Source organism: Gasterosteus aculeatus, chromosome 13 (genome assembly GCF_964276395.1).
Source record: "Gasterosteus aculeatus chromosome 13, fGasAcu3.hap1.1, whole genome shotgun sequence".
In the NCBI taxonomy this organism is placed as follows: Eukaryota; Metazoa; Chordata; class Actinopteri; order Perciformes; family Gasterosteidae; genus Gasterosteus; species Gasterosteus aculeatus.
This window is the reverse complement of record NC_135701.1, coordinates 8,700,837-8,720,587: the sequence shown is the minus strand read 5'-3', so window position 1 is coordinate 8,720,587 and position 19,751 is coordinate 8,700,837. Positions and strand designations below refer to the sequence as shown.

Below are 19,751 nucleotides of genomic sequence, written 5' to 3'. Positions count from 1 at the left end.
GGTGCAGATCCGTTCTTTCTCATTATAACCAGTTCTACAAGTCCGCTGTGAGACCATTTTGTTTTTCTGATTTATTCATGTTGAATGTTCTTCCTTTGTGAGATTTTGGAAACGGCTGACGAGTGTGCGTGTTTGTTTTCTATGCAGGAGAGTGCCAAAGCTGCCCAGAAGAAGAAAGACTGCCAAATGACTGACCATGCAACACAGACAGAGCACATAGGGCCCGAGGTGAGATTCACACAGACCACACACACACACACACACACGCACACACACTCACTTGTTAGCAATGCACTCTGTGCTGAATTTCAACCATTGATTTATCATATATCAATCGTATGTCCAATCAAACATCTTCCTTCTCTGCTATCCTATCTCTGGCTATGAGCTACTGCCCCCGCCCCTGTCTACCGTCTTTTCTTTTCCATCTATTCAAGAGCATTTTTACATTAAGCTAAAGTAATAATACATTTTACTCATTATAAAGATGCTTACTGCAGAGACATTCACATCATAGTGCACTACCTGTGTAGTCCCCTCCGTCCTCCCAATTCTCACAGTGCGGAGAAAGGCTGCTGTGCTGCTTCCTGCCTCGGCCCTTGACATGGCCTCCTTGGCTTCATCGGGGGCTGACAGTATGGGAACGCTGCAGACTTAATGGATGACTGTCTAAAAATGGCTGCCTGTAAAGGAAACGGGAGCAGAGTTTCTTTCTCATCTCCTCTGGGAGTTTCTTTATACCTGCGTGTAAAACAGTGTGAAAGCTGTTTCACTGTGGGGTCTAACTTACACCGTAGCATGCACTCAAACACACATGCAGACAGATCACGTTGGAGGGTCAAAATAAACAGACAAAAACTCCCCGTCTGTTGACTTTAAAGTATGTGCAGCAGGATACCAACTTATACACTACTGTGCTTTAGTTGTTGGATTCACAGAGCCCCTGCATTATATTCTAGTACTTGGAGGCAGAGATTTAGAGACAATAAAGTGATTTGCTTTATAGCTGTGGGATGATAACGATGATAACAGCACATTTTGTATAATCAAAAGATGCTTTACAATCACGGCAAATCTCATTGGCACAGTTTATTCCCTTCAAAGAACTGCTCCTCCCACTTTGATGTACTCACAGTTTCACTCACAGTGTGTTTTTGTCATCTCGACAATACATTTGCTACCTTCACCCGTCATGATTTTAGCTCAATGATCTTGCAGACGTTGGAATGTCTTGGTATGTGGTTATTTTGCATTGGTCTTTAGGTGGCGGAACAAGATCATATTAACTTATTCGTAGTGAAGATGGTTTATCTGAGCATAAACAAAGTGTGGGACTGCAGATGGAACACATACCAACCACCGTCAGATGACAGTAAAGATCAGCTGAATGGATCGGCCTACAGTTGTGGGTGAAGGTTGCTAATCCTCATTGGAATTATTTGAATGAAAAAAAAAAAATGAAAAAAAGCCTTTTAATGTGCAGTAAATGTTTCTTTTTTTAAGCTCGATCAAATATAACAATAACATACTTATTTTGATTTAGGTTTGTGTGATTTAGTGAAAGTTTTGTGTGTTCCAAAGTGCAGAACCATGTGCAACATTTACCAGCTTTAAACAGGCGCGCTGTAGATATTGACTCCCGAGACCTCAAGTGCTATGCAGAGCTGGATTGCTGGTGACACTCCCACTACCCCAACATTGTTTCCTCTGCGCTCTGTACAGGTGCAGATGCCTCATTGTGCCTCAGAAAAATACCACTTTGCTGGCTGAGTCGTCATGAAGCTGCACAGTTCAATCGTATCATTTTATGATAACTGCCAAGTTTGTGTGTGCTTGTGTTGAGAAGCATCCATTGGGCCTGGCAGCGCAAAACAAAGCTAAAAACAAGGTTCTGTTAAAGGTATCAACGTAACTGTCAAATAAATTTCAATTATACCTTCGGTATAATGCATTCAATATTCTGCACATGTGTGTCTTTCTATTTTTTGTCATGCCTCCCATGACATATTTGTAGATTTCTTATCCAGATATTCTTTCGCTAAACACTCCGCATAGAAAAGGGATGTGTTTTTAAGTCGACCGGTTCGGGTCATTTTTATTTTTCAAGTTCATTTAATTCAAACTAATTGCCGACTTTAATTATCCGCATAAGGAGGCGTGAAGAGTGAGAGAGTTTAATCCTGTTTTTGCTCCTACAGTAGAGTGTATACGTGGAGAGATTGACACTTGCATATAGACTCAATTATAACTCCTCTCAGGTGACATGCTTGATTAATGTGCATTCAAATTCAAGTGGTGCCACTAACCTTGTCATCTGCTCTGCCTGCCGAAAAACAGCAAAATTCGGCATACTAGATATTCTCCATTGGTCTATTAAAAGGAGTAGAGCAATGCGCAAATATCAAGTGAAACGGCTCATCACTGTCCCTGAGCGTATGTTGGAGTAGTCTTAGTAACTCCTGGGACAGCACAGTGTCAGCATCACATTAAGCTTATCTCCCTAATGCAGTACGTCCGACTTTGGGAATTTTGGCCGGTACTCAAGCGCAGGGCATTGCTATCTATTATAAAACCAGTTCCTAGCTATGGAGTCCTCCATATGCTCGGGCGCCTTGAGTAGATGGGCTCTTAATTAGAGGAGCAGCTGGCTGCCCGCTAGCAAGCTATGCTAGCAGCACAGGTGACTTAACTCAGCAGTAGCTTCAGCATGTGTGGCCTGATTTGTGCCCCCCCCCCCCCATTTGTGTATATCTGTGTGTGTTTGGTGGAGAGAGAGAGACACACACAAAGTGCGTGTGTGTGTGTGTGTGTGTGTGTGTGTGTGTGTGTGTGTGTGTGTGTGTGTGTGTGTGTGTGTGTGTGTGTGTGTGTGTGTGTGTGTGTGTGTGTGAGAGATGCCGCAGTGTGCGAGCAGGCCTATGTAGGTTAGCTGCCCCATTGCATCCAGGACAATCGGCGAGCAACAGAAAGTATGTCTACAAGTGGGGCAGCTATTTCTAATGCTTCCTCCGCTTCACAAGGTCGACCGCCGTACTCCTCCTCTCGCCTTCTGCCTCACTCTCCTTCTTTTTTCCGGAACGTCCTCCCACTTTTCCTCACTCGGTTGCCCTCATCCTTTTCTCTGACCTGTGTTTGCTGGCTGATCCACGAATGTTCAGAAGTTGGCTTTTAGAAGTTCTTTTACTATCTTCACAAAGGTTTCGGGCCTCCAAGGAATCCGTCAGAGATTCTCTTGCCCTGGTTCCTCCACCCTCCTCCATCCTGTCCAAAGACTTTAACCGGGATAGCTTGTGTTATTTTATAGTCGGTGTGCATATAACAACAAGTCACACCGTGCTTGCAAGTGAGTGATTGCATGAATTTGAGAGAAATTTGAGAGAAACGACAGCTGAGACGTTTATCTTGTTAGCTCTCACAAGTGTAGGGACTAAGTCAAAAATTCACTGTTTTCTAAGCTATAATGGACAATGGACCATTTTGTAATCATCACGCACTGGATTTCTCCATTCCTCAGTGATTTATTGTCTCTGCAATTTAAGAGGCAGCGTAGCGTAAAACGGAAGGGCTCCCAATCTAGCAGATGACGGTCCAGTTGTTCCAGTTCTTTTTCAGCTGTAAATATGGACAGGATATTTTGAGACCTTGTGAAGATGAGCCACGTGTCCTCGGGAAAGTGGCAAAGTGCAGTTGAGTCAGAGGGACCAACCTAAGTTCAAAAGTGAGAACCATCGTCCACTCTCATTGCTGAGGTGCCCGATCCCTCCTCTTTCTTTCAGTGTGCCAAATTTAAAATAAATGGCAAGAACAGTCAAAGCAAAACTGAGAAAGATTAAGAAAAAAAAAGATGGGGGCGGGGGACAAAAAGGCGAGGATCTAAAGCATTGTCCCGCTCTTTACAGCTGGAGTTGAGGTGACTGTTTGAAAGTTTTTTTTAGAAGGGATTGAATCGATTGAGATTGCTTTCTTTCAGCAAGTTAATTTCATGGGCATTCTTAAAAGGAACATTTTGTCGGGGGGGGGGGTTCAAAGCTCTTGACGGTTAGCTCGCTCTCGCTCTCTTTTTCACTCGCCTCTATAATTTTCTATTCTCCCCAGATTTGTGCAATTTTATTTTTCTGCCTCTTTTTTTTTTTTAGCTGCAACGAGCAGCTCTGTAGCTCGCTCTTTCTATTATGTGGTCGATCCACAAAATAATCCCAAAACGTTTAATTCTGAATGCCGAAATCTGCAAAGGAGGTCACATGTTTGTCAAATGGTGTCTGTGTGTTTGTGTGTGCATGCTTATGACACATGCATAGAGCCACGCTCATACAAGAATGCAGCTATGGTGAATTTGAGCTTATCGCTCTCTTTTGTACCGACTTCCCATCCACCCGTGACTCCAGTCTCTCTTTAGAAGCTTCCTTTTAGTACTTTAGCAAAATGAGAGGTGCTGAGAAATAGTTGATGGGCTATAACATTTGAATGAAAAAACAATTAAGTAGATCATGCATATTTTCCCCTCTCTGTCTCCCGTCCTACTCTCTATGCAGCCACTTGTTTTACGTGCAGAGGAATTTCAATTTTGGTTAGATTAGAAATTTCATATGAACATTTGTACATATAACTCAAAAACCCATATATTATGGTAAAAAACTGTTGTATCGTGGTGTTTTACCCTGTTAAAGAGCAGTAGTTAATAGGATATTAATTGTTGTCATAAAGTTATAACCATGACTCCATCTCAATACACGTAAGACAAGTAGCTCCCACCAGTGCGCCGTCGCCAGGGAGCGCTGAACAATATATTTTGCTTCTGCTGACAGATAACTCATTAGCTATGTAAGGAATCCAAAACTGACAGGCAATGCCAAGACACGTCAATGAAATAATCAGATGTGCCCCTGTGGGACCTTATGAAACGATTGAGGAGGACATGGGATTCTCTGAGCAGAGGACCAGTTTACCTTCACTGGTTCCTTTCCATTATAATGGGTGCTTGACATCGGTAAAACAAAACCGCTGTTACTTTTTAATCTGAGAAATCTGCCTTTCTACTAGATGTCTGTGCATTTGTACTTGCTCTTGGATGTTTCCAGTCTGTTTCTTTGGTTAGATTACCATTATATATATATAGTTATATGTCCTCACCCGGCCAGCAGACTTTATCTGTTCCTTCATCCCTGCGTTTTTTATCTTGAAAGTGTGCAACATTAAGGCATAGAGCAAGTATAATATATCATGTTATACAGCACATACCTGCAAAGGCCATTTGCAAATCATCGTGACTAATGTATCTACAACTTTCTTAAAGATGTGTCCGTAAATATCACTTTGATGGTCCTGTGACATATGACAACACTATTCCATCAGTGGGCGTTAGTGCTCGTGCACAATGGACAAAGCCGTGCGCGTATGATGAAAGAAGTCAGTAGGAGCAGCCCGGCCATTGATTCATTTCCTTGGCCTTTTGTTTCGCGGGATGTTTTCTCCGGGTTTATTGATTCCATTGTCAGCAGAAAAAGACACGGATCATGTTCGGCACCCCCCCTTCTGAGAGAACGCTTCTAATGAGCACCGTTGGTTGGTCTTTTCGTATCGCCGAGGGGAACCCTGAAGTCCGTATGCATGACGCGTGTCCGTGACAATTGAAGCAAGAGGAAGGAGGGTCCAGTGCTGACTGGGACTACGTAAGTCTCCAACTCCTATTCCTGTAAACTGGATCATCTTGTATGGCGGTTGTCCTTACTGAGAGATGGTGCTGCCCAGGATGGAAATAAGAAAGAAAGAAGGAAGAAGGAGGAGGGGACGGAGGCCGGAGAAGCCGTTTTCTGCCCCACTTAGTGTTATACATTCTTTTTATACGTCTGTCAGTCTTCTTGTCCTCCCATCTTTCGTTCTATAGACTTATGATATTCCCAATCCTTCTTGTCTTTCTCCTTCTCTTGCCATAGAAATGCCCTTGATTTTTCTCTCTCTCTATTTGCTCTGATCTCTCTCTATCTTCATATCGCTCCTCCTTTCTCCGTTACACTCTGACCTCCACCCCTCCCCCCCCTCCCCCACACCCCCTTTCCAATCATCTGATTTGTCTGGCTTTTAGACTGCATGCATGTCATTCATCTCAAATCTCTGCTTTCATTCTTTCCCGTCCGTCTTTCATCTCTTCTGCATGTTACTCATCCATTTGGTCTGTGCATTCCTCACACTGTGCCGTCCTCCATTCTCATCTTCATGGCCGGCCTCTAACCTGTATATCTCTCTCTTCACGCTCTCTCCCTCCCTCCTCTCATTCCTCTCCTTTATTACCGTTAATCTTTCGCCCTGCCTTGTCGCTCCCTGTCCTTTCTCATCCTGTATTACAGTTTCTCTCCAACTCTTGTTAACCCTCTCCTCTCCTCCTCTTAACTGTTGGTCCTACATAGGCTGTGTATTTGCTTACCGACCGGTTTTTGTGCTGTTATTTATGTTCACTTGAAGGGTAAAAGTTGAATTCAGCTGGTCTCTTTGGGTTTGTTGTTCCCAGAGATGGAAACAAACGCGTAGGCGATGCTCATTAAAGTGGGATGGCTGTTATGAAGGAGGTTCAAGGTCAAATGGGACAGGATCATGTGTGCGAGAATTTTACTTCATGTCAAACTTTGCGTTCAATTGTTTTCTATGGGTCCGCAGTTAGCTGAGGTCGCAAAGTTTAAACTGTTTAAAGGTTATACACTACACGTGTTACAAAGGAGCTTGTTTTCCTCATCCTAAATACTTTACAAACCGTGATTTAGTGTCAACTCTTGAGCTTTATAGGTGTTGGTAGCTTGATTCAGTCACCTTGGGCTCTTACCAGAACTCGCTGTTCCGAACTTAGTTCTAAACTAATATAACAGGTTTCTTGTTCGAGCTACAAAGTTAGTGGAGAGATATAAAAGTGGTATAAAATAGTCCTCATTGACCCACACAAGCAGTTAATTGTACTTCTTTTGTATTCTTGTTCATTGTTCATTTTTAGTTTGGTAATATTTATAGTCCAAGAACTAAAACTGATATCTGATATCTAGCCTTACACGTTGCTGGCTCTGTTAGGGTCAGCCTTGTTAGCGACTCAAAGCATTGTTATCTCAAGATTATTTACCTGCATTGCCATAAGAAAGCTTCCACTCGTTAAGGCAGTGTGATTAACACTAGTGTTCTCAAGCTGAGCAAACCTTCACATTGTGGCTAATTGACAAATGTAATATTAATATGCAGTCAGCAAAATGTGAAGGCCAAATTAGACTCAGAATAAATGACTGCAGCAGTAGTTGGATAACAAATTATCATTCAAATGCAAGTTTATAGATTAACTGTTTTCTCTGGTACATTAAAAGATGATGCAGGGTTTACTAATCATATTTCTTCATGCAGTTTTGTTATTCAAATGAATTAGTAACGGGAACAGAGCATTACCTGCCTGGACAACATGAATATGGATGACATAGCAGACTGTGTGCAGGACGATACTCTGGACGTAGTGTTATTTTGGTACTGCATACATGTTTTCATCATGTTTTTGTCAATGGTGTCCATGGTCTCATGGCTTCTGAACACAATGTTGTGGAATTTGCCGTTTTTGGCTCATAAATGGCAGAGTGGCTACATGAAGAACAAGCTTGCGTGGGAACATGAAGAAAAAAAACACCAGTATTTTTAAACCCTCAACTCTGTTGGGCCGTCACCCACTAGCTATATTCTCTCCTCTGCGCATTATAACTGGCACCAGTGACGGAAATCACCTTACAATTTTTCATAAATATTACAGAAAGGAGGCAAGTGAGTCCTTGCTCAGTGTAGCCAATGCACATCACCATGTCTTTTTAATAGATACTAAGTGCTGTTGCAGAAAGGGGGAGAGAGTTATTTACACGTAATAAGAAAAAGACAATATGCCACTGGCATTATGGGGCAGGCCGTGCACGAGCTTGTTTGCTGTGAAATGTACCAACATTTATATTGCTTTCTCCTTTAATCTCACAACAATCCCTCTTTGTTTCCGGTCCCCTTTCTTGTCATTGTTGGTTGCTCTTTGTGTCAACATGTCTTCTGTTTCCAGGGCATCAAGGCGCATGGGAGCGCCACTTTGTCGTCAAGGAGACCGCTGAGTGAGTGTCTCTGTTCTGATATCACCTGACTGGACGTGACCGTGTCTTGTCGTCGTGGTCTTCCTGAATGTGCCGTACTAGATGGGACAACAGGGGGTCTTGATACTAAAGCTTGATTAATCATCAAAGCCCTGCAGGCTGATTGAACTCTTATCTGGAATGATTTTACTTCACTAATCAGCTTGTGATGTGCCAATTCCACTTGCTTTCCACTAAGTTTTCTCAATGTTTTTTTTTTCATTCTTAATACAATTTATATCAATACTAATTAATAACTGGTTTTAGTGGAATGCAAGTGCTTGTGGCTATGACAACAATGGGTATTTAATGTCCCTGACATGCCTGACAGGCTTTGATTAAAACAGATGCTGTCACACAATCCACTGCTGGTTATGTGAGGTGAAATGATGATGGATGGGTGAAGCTGAACCCTTTTATGTATTCATCAATCTTGGTATGGAGACCCACTGAGTTAAGAATGCCACCTGCACTACCTTGTCACATAATCTAGACAAGAATGCTGCCCATTGTCCTCCCCGAAGTGATGGTGACCCTGTAGGATCGTGTCAGCAAGCTTCTGCTTTCAGTCAATGCAACAGGGCAGTTCTGTCCGTCAGACGTCCATGTGAAAATCAATGGCATATTTTCCGTGGTTCGAGAAAAAACAAATGCAATGTTCAAACATAAGTCAGCGGTACAGATCATTTATCTTTTATTGCAATTCGATGGTGCAGATCATTTCTGCTATAAGCCAATGATCTTGACAAACGACAGGGATTCAGATATTGAACAGCGCTCCGGTCTCCAAGCATTCAGGTGCTTAAAAAGCCATGTCAGGCATACCTGAAAGATTTTAGCTCATCTGGAAGGGTCTAAATGTGCATTTTGCCCCAACAACAACTGAATTCATACATCCTGTATTCATGAGATGCCATTTGCACTGTCCGGTTCTATAAATAAGACCGACAGCTGTATTTGGTCACCACGTTTTTTAGAGCACTTTATTTCTTTCCTCCATTTAGAAAAATGCTCTAACTGATGGAAATTGTAATGTACAGTAAAATAAAGGTAAAGCTCATGTATTCATTTTTGTATCTTAAATACTGTTGGGGGGAAACACTGCACAGAAAATATTAGGTTGCTGGTGAGTTCAGGAATTCCCAGTAAGTCCAAAAGTCCAAAGACTTTTCTATTCCCTCGTTCCTGCGCACCTTCCCGCTATGTGCTGGATTGTGGATTGAAGTTGAGCATGCGATAGGATTAAGAGCACCGATGTGTGAATGCCGTCTCCCAGCCTTCCTCTTCCTGAACTTTGACCCCGCCTGCTATGATCTGTAACCCCACCTTTCACAGCACCGTAGAACCTTTTTATTGACTTGTTTGACCCGTTGACTTTGACCGACACCCACTCCACCACACGTGGTTACACATTAGAGAAACACCCACACACATTATGGACACAGGCTTTCATCCATGCACACAAAGACCCGCCTCCACACTCAATAAGGACACATCTATCGTTAACCCTAAAGTACAATGAATCAGTTCCTGGGGTTTGATGTGTGTGTGTGTGTGTGTGTGTGTGTGCGCGCGCGCGTGTGTGTGTGTGTGTGTGTGTGTGTGTGCGCGCTCAGGGATATATAACGGCTGCATTTGAAGGTCAATGCAAAAAGAGACTGTACATTAGAGCTGCATTAGTTTGGTCCATTTGTGCAAGGGCACCTACAAACTTCTATCCTTGTGTGTTTGTGTGTTAATTTTTTACACAAACCCAGATTTGCTGCAAGAAGTCCCTCAGCGTCTTTGTGTGTGCGTGTGTGTGTGTGTGTTTAAGTGTGTGCATGCGCCAGTGTGTGGGTGTCTTGGCTATTCTTTCTGCTCATTAAACTCCTCAAGGACTGACGGTAATGCTGCGCTGTTGAATTATTAGTCACTTCTGGACCTGTTGCAGGACAAACAACATTAATGAGCCAAACCCCATTTATTCAGCAAGGTGAAACCAAGTGGCAACCAGAGTGCTGGTTGAGTGCTGAACCCAGAAGAGCCTCATGATGCAGTTCTTCTAATGTCCAATTGATTGTGCAGAGGAAGACACGCTAATGGAAAGGTCTCCTGACCTCTTTAAAATAAAAAGTCAATATTTTTCGCCATGGCAGTGGCTAATTGCACTTCTTTTGATGTGTTTATTGGTGATCATTTTGCTAATAAACTCAATCAAGCAGTCATTGGGGTTGAAATTGTTTGGGACCCAATTTAACCTCTGAAGCAGTGAGAAGATGCGTGACGGTTCCTTCTGGTTCACCAAAGCTGAGCCTCTTGCAGGCTCCACTCTTTTTTTGGTCCTGCGGACAAATGGCAAGGTGGTACTGTGTGGGCGTCGTAAACCCCACACACACCACAACTATTCTACAACATCAAAACTCTGACCAAAGCAGTAAACTGTTGTATTAGGCTGAACTGTTTCGTAGTGTCTCTCATAAAGGACTGACAGAGGAGGCCCCTGGTGGACCAAAGCTCTCTTTTTAAAGAACCTTTTTTATGAAGAAATTTTGATTGTAACTACGTTGTCTCTTTGTGATTCAGGGACTTGTAAACAAACATCCACATTTGGTGTTTGCCATGCAAACTGTGTGTATGTGTGCGAGGGTTGCAGGGTGTGGTGGGGGTAGCAGGTGGAGAGAGTGAAACCGTGTTTGTGTGTCTGTGTGCGCGGGCGTCTAAGCCCGCCCTGTGGCAGTCACGGCAAAATGACAGATTCCTTTACCCAGGTGCCGCAAGTGCTGTGAGTAAATTTGTGCGTGTGTGTGTTCTGCACATGCGTGTGAGTTCTACCTTCTGGGGTTGAATGTGGGCCAAAGCGATTCCCTGTTTAGAGTGTTTCATTGTGTTGCGCATTCATGTGTGGCCATACCACGTCCTCGATCCTCTGTTTCGGGTACCCACCGTGGTTCCCTGGTTGCCTGCCTCAGACCACAGTTGATAAAGTACAGTTGTGTCTGTGGATGAGATTTCCAGCCCGAGTCTTGACGTTGTCGAGGTAAAAGCGGAGACATCCAACTGGCCTCTGCCATCTGCGGGTGGTGCTATTGAGAGGACGCTGCATTCGAGTGATTCCCAACCACCGCACCGCATCCCCTCAAGAACCTCGGAGCTGTGCGTGTGTGCGCCTGTGTGTGTGCGCACATGAGGCTAGCGTCAGTGCTGGCTGGCTGCCAGAGCACTTATCTAACTCTGATCCACAGAGCAACTAGCTGTGACTGCTAATTGTAGACAGAGGCACTCAAACAGACACATATGCACAAATTCTCCACATGCTCTCTTGTGCACCATCCAGACTAATGAGGCTCTGTCCCGGAGGAATAACCGACACGCCTCTCCGCTCCGTGGTGGAAGCAACCGGGACCACCTCCTCTGCCAGCCCTCCAAATCCTCTTCTCGGAGAGAAAGTTAGACTCAAGCATCCGCACGGACGGACCCGATGAGACGGAGCTCAGTTAGAAAGAAGCAGAAATGTAAAGACAAAAAAATAATAAAACGTCTAAGGGCTGAAGAAACACAGGGAGAAATGCAAAAAAAAAAAAAAAAGAGGTGATGAAAGGAAATTGCCGTGGGGAGCAGAGGAGATGTGAGGGACGGACTGCCAGCAAGCCGATGGATAGAGATCATGATGAGAGGACGGACAACAGGGTACTTGGAATGCTTTGTGAGGAGAGCAGGAGGAGGAGGAGGAGGAGGGGTGCAGAATGTTTGTTCGGTTTATGTATTGAGATCCAGTATGGATGATCACAACAACCACCTGCATTACCACAGGTTTCTCTGCCTCCCTCTTCTTCTCTTTGTTTCCTCTTTTCTCTCTCCTTTCTCTCTCTCTCTGTGTTTCCTTTTTTGTCTCTTTGTCCGCCCCCGTCTTCCTCCTCCCTCTGTCATATCATGACACGGTGAAGATGGCATTCAGTCAGATGCTTAAATCTTGCAAAACACTCCAAACGGAAACCCAAATCTGGATTTATTTAGCCTGCGGCAACATTCTCTCTCATGTGCACCGATAGCCCGAGCTTAACAAGCTATTTGAAGCTTCCCAGCACGGCTTGTTTTTGCAGCCGGTGCTTTTATCACGAGCATTGAGGGGGAAGAAAAAAAGTGTTTTCAAATAATAAGCAAAAACCAAATACAGTGCATTTTAGTTGCCCCGATATGGCCCTTTGAAAGATTCCCACTCATCCCAAATGTAGTTGTCTACACGTGCCTGTCTTTCCTGCGTCCTTTGAAACAACTTTATCAAGGTAACACCGCTCCCGCTGCCCCCTCCTTCATCTTCAGGTAGTGCTGAGTGAAGAGAACAAAGCCGACAGAACTGAGCAGGACAGACGGGATGTGGTGGCCACCGCTGCGCGCCTCTCATCCCGTCTCACCCCACCCAGCCCCGGGGGCCGCGCGGGGGGCAGAGGGGGGGGCTGGCGGCAGAAGGTGTGCGTGCGTTGGTTTGTGTGTCATTGAAAGAAGGGGAGGGGGGGGAGAGAGAGAGAGAGAGAGAGAAAGAGAGAGAGAGAGAGACTTGAGTATGTGTTTGAGTGGGAGTCTCTGATCTGTGGACCCATGTATGGCTCTCTTCCCCCACGGGCAGGGCAGAGCGGCGCAGGGAGGCGGGCACCTAACTGGGCACAGATGGCAGCAACAGACAGGGACGGTGGCGACATAAACACGTTAATAAATAATTATCCGAACAATGACACTTTGTACACCAGCGGAGGCGGGAGAGGGGGACAGAAGGAGAGAGGAAGGCAGAGCGCGAGGAAGAGCGGAGCCGAGGATCTGAGAAGGCCAGCAGAAAGAGGGACAGAGAGGGTGAAAGAACAGGGAGGGAGGGAGGGAGGGGGAGGAGGAGAGAAAAGAGAGTAAAGAAAACAGATGCAGTCAAGGACAAAGAAAATGAAGGAGGTATGAAATATATCAAAGGGGGCCGTGGACGAGAATGAAGTAAATGAGCTCCAATAAATAGCTGTTAACGTTACATTCAGCATATGAGAAACCAAAACGGAGACTAATCAGGAAAATCTTTAGCTGCTATTTCATAGTCCTCCAGGGGTTTGAGTAACACATTTCAGGGGCCAGTGACCAACCTCAATAGCACCATCCTAAAGCTTTATGTGTGAAGCTTTTTCATGGAGTTGAACGGATTGGGCGGACTTACAACAAAGTCAAAAGCAAAGTATGAAGAGGAAATGGAGGGTAAAAAGAGCAGAGTGGAGGGAGTGCAGTGCAGACACGGTGAAGCATATCAATTTATGATGAAACGGTGAAAGCAATACTCAATGACAGAGTTGTGAAGTCTTTAAGAGGACATTTATGGCTGAATTTGGGGAAAATGTGTCTAAAATGATAAAGAACACATGAAAGTATATATATATATATATATATATGTATATATATAAATCTTTCTGCTCTGCAGCACACATGCCTTCCTGCAAAAGTATGTATCGTGTTGCTGACCTATAACTGCTCTTATCAGTAATGAAGGATGAGAGCTTCCTTCTGCCTTTTGACTCCTTTCCCTATGCTCCTCAAAATCTTCCCCTGTGTCCTTCTTCTTCTTTTCTTTTTTTTTAATCCGCCACCTGTTTCTTTTTTTTCCCTCTGTTGATTCTCCTCGCCATCATTCTCTCTCTCCCTCCCGCTCCTCCTGGCTCACAAGCCTTCAGTCCCAAACACCATATCTGTGGTCGCGTATTCATTTATTTGAGCCACGAGGTTACTGAATTAGGAGCCCCGCATTTGATTGCAGCAGGCTAGTGTGTGTGTGTGTGTGTGTGTGCGTGTGTGTGCGTGTGGTGCGTGCGTGTGTGAGTGAGCTCCTGCTGGCTTTCGGCCCCTTTAGATATGTTTTGAAAAGGTCAAGGCCGGATTAACATTTTACCGCGAGCATCAAGAGGCATCCTTCTCTCACTTCCTCGCTCCTTTTCACTCCTCGTGTTTTGTTTCATTTAGTCACGGCGAGTCATGCTCCTTATATTCATAAACTTGTAACTGTATTGTATGCAATAGTCTCTCTTTAATGTGCTGCCCTCTCCGTCACCTCTCTGGCATTCACCTTGAGCAATTCATTATTAATGAATCCCATCCTCATTGGATATTCTGCAGCTCTAAACGTTTCAAAGAGGTGAGGGCAACAATGATACAGCCTCCCTCGTACTCTTTCCAATCAGAAATATTATTTTCTGTATGTGCTCCTGTGTGTCTTCCTCATGCAGAAACGTTCTCAGGACTTCTTTATGCTCCTTGGGAAAAGGGAAAAGGGGCTTCTGTGTACTCACCCTCATCGTGGAATACGTTGCAGAACGATTTAAAACTTAAAGAACTGATACCACTAACTGCTTTAAATCAAAAATGAAGAAAAAAGAGGCAGGTTCCCAAAAATGTATATATTAAAAAAAAAAAAAAAAAATTACCCGGTTAGGGCACTGTTTCTTAAACATTTAGTTTCTTTTAACTTATTCTGTGTTTACTGTCTCTAACTATGTGTTTCTATGTTGCTGTCTCTCTTAGTCATGTCTTCCTGGTTAAATAAAGGTTTAAAATAATCAAATAAATAAGCGTACACCACGATGACTTGGATAGAAGCAGCACTGTCGTGGAGGCATTCATAAAGAGGTTGAATCTAGAATAATGTGTGACATTTTGGATAAAATGTATAGATATATTTACTGATTTAATAAAGGTTTTTAGGGCTGAAAGAAATCCCAGTCAAACTTTTTCCCCAGAAAAGGTGTTTTTGTTCACACGGGCAGAGAGAACGACAAATAATACACAGGTTGTCTTGGGGGAACAGGATGAAACCTCGTCAGGCAGAAACCTCTCTGTGTGCGGATCGAATAGTTACTGCCTGTAAAGTCGAGTGCTGCTCTGCAAAGATTACGGCTGTGGTGTGGTTGGCGCTGCAACAGCTGCATCTGATTCCAACTCAAAAGCAGTTTGAAACGATACGCCCACACAATATATACATCCACAGCATCTTCTGCAAATATTCGTATCTATTTACTCCATTTCATTCTCCATTAATTTATTCAGACATAATTGCACGCTGCTTAAAGTGTACGGTTTTCATCCGTTTTGAACAGTACGAATGTCAGTATATTTAGTTACAGCGATTCCTGCATCAGCAGCATTACATTATTGTTAATTGTTTTGGTATTAAAGTACAGAATGAGAATGTCTCATCATCTATAGATAGGATATGAGGCCATTTAAAAAAAAAAAAAAAAGAAACTCTAAATTTGAAGTGGCACGTCTGCTGGTTATCCTGCCGTCCTGGTCTTTGATCCGCCTCTCATCTGCCAACCGCTCTCTGTCCCCTTTCCAAACCTCCCACTGTCTTGGCGTCGTCTCCGAGAGCTGCTGCCTTACATGGCTCCCCTCCTCCTCCTGCACTTCCTCTTCACCCCCACTTCCCCCTTTTCAGTCCGCCATTACTTGACACAGTTCGCTTGTGTCCTTTTACAAATTATTGCTGATGCATTTATTTTTTTGTGTTGCGTAAATATGGCATAGTTCTTCTGTGTGGATTTCTGACGACGGAAGGCTTGAGGGAGGGGGAGTACACATTTGCTCTGAGGCAGATTTCACTGCTGTTTACCCGTGTGCAACACTGGCCATTTCCTTTGGCTGCTCTATTTCCTTTTGTCTCTATGCCACACACACACACACACACACACATGGGTATCCACACAGAAACTCAAGTTTTGATTTTGAAAATGGTTTATCTTTTCCGATTTTTAGCTCCCACTTCTTTTGCTATTGCTACATTTGCCGTCCAGGCGACCCACTCAGTTGTAGACTGTCCTGTTGTAATTTTGTGTGTGTGTGCGTCCACATTTGCCCCCATTGTCGCCTTACTCCTTGGTGTGCATCCCCATCTGTGTTCATCCATATCTAGTGGTCTTATGTCTGTGCTCCATGCTCATATTTCACCTCACTCATCTCATTACGCCATCTTTCTTGTGTCTTCTCTTATGTTTTTCCATCCATACGTCCCCCTCCATTTGCCCGGAAGCAGTAACCAGCATGGTATGACGAAGGAGTGAAACAGGTACGGGTGTCTCTGTTGGGTCAGACATCAAACCTGAGTCTGAAAATTGCTTTTTCCCCCCACTGCTGTCTCCCACAAGCTGTTATATATATAAAAATATATATATATATATAAATTCAATGCCAGCTATAAATTCAATATTTTCTCATCAGATCTGTTATGAAAAGAACCACCATAAAGAAAGGCATGAAAATTCATATAGATATATTTTTCTTTTAAGCTGTCCATTATTTTTGTAACTGATTTGATCTAGTCTGGCAGGCCATCGACTCTAATGGTCTATTTGCTCTCAGGGCAGGAATAAGCTCACAACTGGCCCAGGTTTGTATGTGCCATCTGCCATCTATCCATCATTTATCCAACCAGTCATTGCTTACCGTGTTTCTCTCTCCAATCAAGACAGCTGAACATTTGATTTACCTTCGTTATGGTAAATGTGATCTCGAGGGTGTATGTCGAAGCAATCTAATTCTATGTAGGTCTCAGTGCTCTCAGGGGGCTCTCTCATGCGTGCCAAGTCTCTCCTCTCCTCTACTTTCCTCTCAAAGATGGACATTGAATTGCATCTATATAGTTTAACAACGTGTGAGAATACAGAAAAAGAAGAGAAAAGAAAGAGCACTGTGATGGATTACAGCAAGTCAGCCACTTTAGACTATTGAGATGCTTTTTTTTTTAAATCCATTCACTTGAGCAATGATTTAAGTGGGTAAATTCAAACTAATATAAAAAAAGATAATCAATTTTGGTATCATTCTTTTATTCAACAGTCTCCATACTTATATATGACAGTAGCAAATGGTCCTTATATGGCTTAAAGGAGTTTGTGGAGCTTTATTCTCATATAATGAAATGTGAAAATTATATTTGGAATATTTTAGGCCAGTTAAAATAACCAGAATAATCTGCATTGATCATTCCTTAGTCTTTCTTAATCAGCATTTATTTGTTTTTCCGTTGTAGGTGATTCTCTTTTGATTCATTGACATGAATAGCAGTGATTTGCATAACCTAACTACCTGCCTACAGGTAATTCATGCTGATTCAAGCCACAGGTCGGTGGTTTTGAGTGATGGCAGGTGCATTGCTGTGATTGCATTGTCCCGTTGGCACTACTGGTTGTCATATTTCATCTCAAGTGAAATCTGTCACTGTTTCTAAATCCAAATGTGTTGTTGAACTGCACCTTCCACATCACGGCACACTCATATGCGCATCCTGAAAACATGAATAAATCAAAAGCATTAGGTTTTCTTCCTCAAGAAGTCGATATACTCCAGAGTTATTGTTCCCACATCATCTTTGTTTTACCCCGCAATTACACTCCGCCATTGTTGCATACATTTCATGACACTAATATGGGAGACGCTGTGTTGGTAGAGAAGATCACACTCTTTACGGAGGCTCGTTGGAAAGGGTCATTGAGTCACTCCTGCATGAAGCAGCGATGTCAGCTCACTAAATTGCAGCCCGAGTTCAATATTTGTTGTATCTAGTATTGAGTTTTTGAAGGCATTTAAAAAAAAATGTTTCCATCTGCTGAGTGACACATTGTTTGACAGTGAGCTTGTCACGGTGTGGTTCACTTCCTGTCTTATTTTGTAGTTTTCTGCCACTCGTGTCCCCGGGTAACTTCACTTCCTGCCTTGTCTCGTCATCCCCTGTGTTCGTCTAATAGTTTCCACCTGTGTCCAATCACCTGCACCTCCCTTGTGTATTTAAGCCATGTGTCTCTTGTGTCACTTGTCGCGTCATTGTCTTTCGTCTCACATGTTGCCTGCTGGTTTTCCTCCCGGTTCCTGCGTTTTGACTATTAAAGTCTTTTGTTTCCCGCAAGTCTGCGTCTGAGTCCTGCCTTCCCTCAACCCTGACAGAATGACGCGACCAAAGAAGGGCTCAGCAGACCCGCTGCCAGACTATGGTCCGGACTACCTGGATGTAAGGAGTCCCTTCTGGCAGCGGAAAACGAACTTCATCTTCGGTCCCAGGGGCTATCAGCTCGCCTGCCTCGAGCTCCGGGATCTGCTAAATCCTAAGAGGAGCCCTGGCCAGAGGAATAACAGACGTCCCGCTGGGCCGCCGCAGCGATCTCCCGTTCCCGCTGGGCCGCCGCAGCGTTCTCCCGTTCCCGCTGGGCCGCCACAGCGTTCTCCCGTTCCCGCTGGGCCGCCGCAGCGTTCTCCCGTTCCCGCTGGGCCGCCGCAGCGTTCTCCCGTTCCCGCTGGGCCGCCGCAGCGTTCTCCCGTTCCCGCTGGGCCGCCGCAGCGTTCTCCCGTTCCCGCTGGGCCGCCGCAGCGTTCTCCCGTTCCCGCTGGGCCGCCGCAGCGTTCTCCCGTTCCCGCTGGGCCGTCGCAGCGTTCTCCCGTCCCGTTCCCACGTTCCATGCCCCCGACCCGACCAGTTCCGGCCCCACGTTCCATGCCCCCGACCCGACCAGTTCCGGCCCCACGTTCCATGCCCCCGACCCGACCAGTTCCGGCCCCACGTTCCATGCCCCCGACCCGACCAGTTCCGGCCCCACGCTCCATGCCCCCGACCCGACCAGTACCGGCCCCACGCTCCATGCCCCCGACCCGACCAGTACCGGCCCCGCGCTCCATGCCCCCGACCCGACCAGTACCGGCCCCGCGCTCCATGCCCCCGACCCGACCAGTACCGGCCCCGCGCTCCATGCCCCCGACCCGACCAGTACCGGCCCCACGCTCCATGCCCCCGACCCGACCAGTTCCGGCCCCACGTTCCATGCCCCCGACCCGACCAGTTCCGGCCCCACGTTCCATGCCCCCGACCCGACCAGTTCCGGCCCCACGCTCCATGCCCCCGACCCGACCAGTACCGGCCCCACGCTCCATGCCCCCGACCCGACCAGTACCGGCCCCACGCTCCATGACCCCGACCCGACCAGTCCCCGCTCCGAGACTCAGGCTCCCTCCCTCCCATCCCATGGTCCTCTCCCACCCTCCCGTTGGTGATTTGAGGGCCGTCTGGGATCCGGCCCTTGAGGGGGGGGCTACGGGGTGGGTTATGGGGGGGGCTGAGCCGCCGCAGACTACGGAGTTGTTCCATGTCCCCGAGCTGGAGCAGACTGGGGAGTTGTTCCGTGTCCCCGAGCTGGAGCAGACTGGGGAGTTGTTCCGTGTCCCCGAGCTGGAGCAGACAGCGGAGTTGTTCCGTGTCCCCGAGCTGGAGCAGACAGCGGAGTTGTTCCGTGTCCCCGAGCCGGAGCAGACTGCGGAGTTGTTCCGTGTCCCCGAGCCGGAGCCGACTACGGAGGTGTTCCGTGTCCCCGAGCTGGAGCAGACTGCGGAGGTGTTCCGTGTCCCCGAGCTGGAGCAGACTGCGGAGGTGTTCCGTGTCCCCGAGCTGGACCAGACTGCGGAGGTGTTCCGTGTCCCCGAGCTGGACCTCACTGCGGAGGTGTTCCGTGTCCCCGAGCTGGACCTCACTGCGGAGGTGTTCCGTGTCCCCGAGCTGGACCTCACTGCGGAGGTGTTCCGTGTCCCCGAGCTGGACCTCACTGCGGAGGTTTCCCGTGTCCCCGAGCTGGACCTCACTGCGGA

The 19,751-nt window shown here is 45.7% G+C and overlaps 1 protein-coding gene across 1 annotated transcript in view; it reads left to right on the top strand.

The window, feature by feature from the left end:
* The window catches only part of ccser1 (coiled-coil serine-rich protein 1), a 100,168-nt gene that overhangs the window by 49,261 nt on the left and 31,156 nt on the right, over window positions 1-19,751 (top strand). The window contains exon 10 of the mRNA XM_040195023.2: window positions 148-228. Within this exon, the coding sequence (XP_040050957.2) occupies window positions 148-228 (81 nt within the window). The remainder of the gene's footprint in view (window positions 1-147; window positions 229-19,751) is intronic.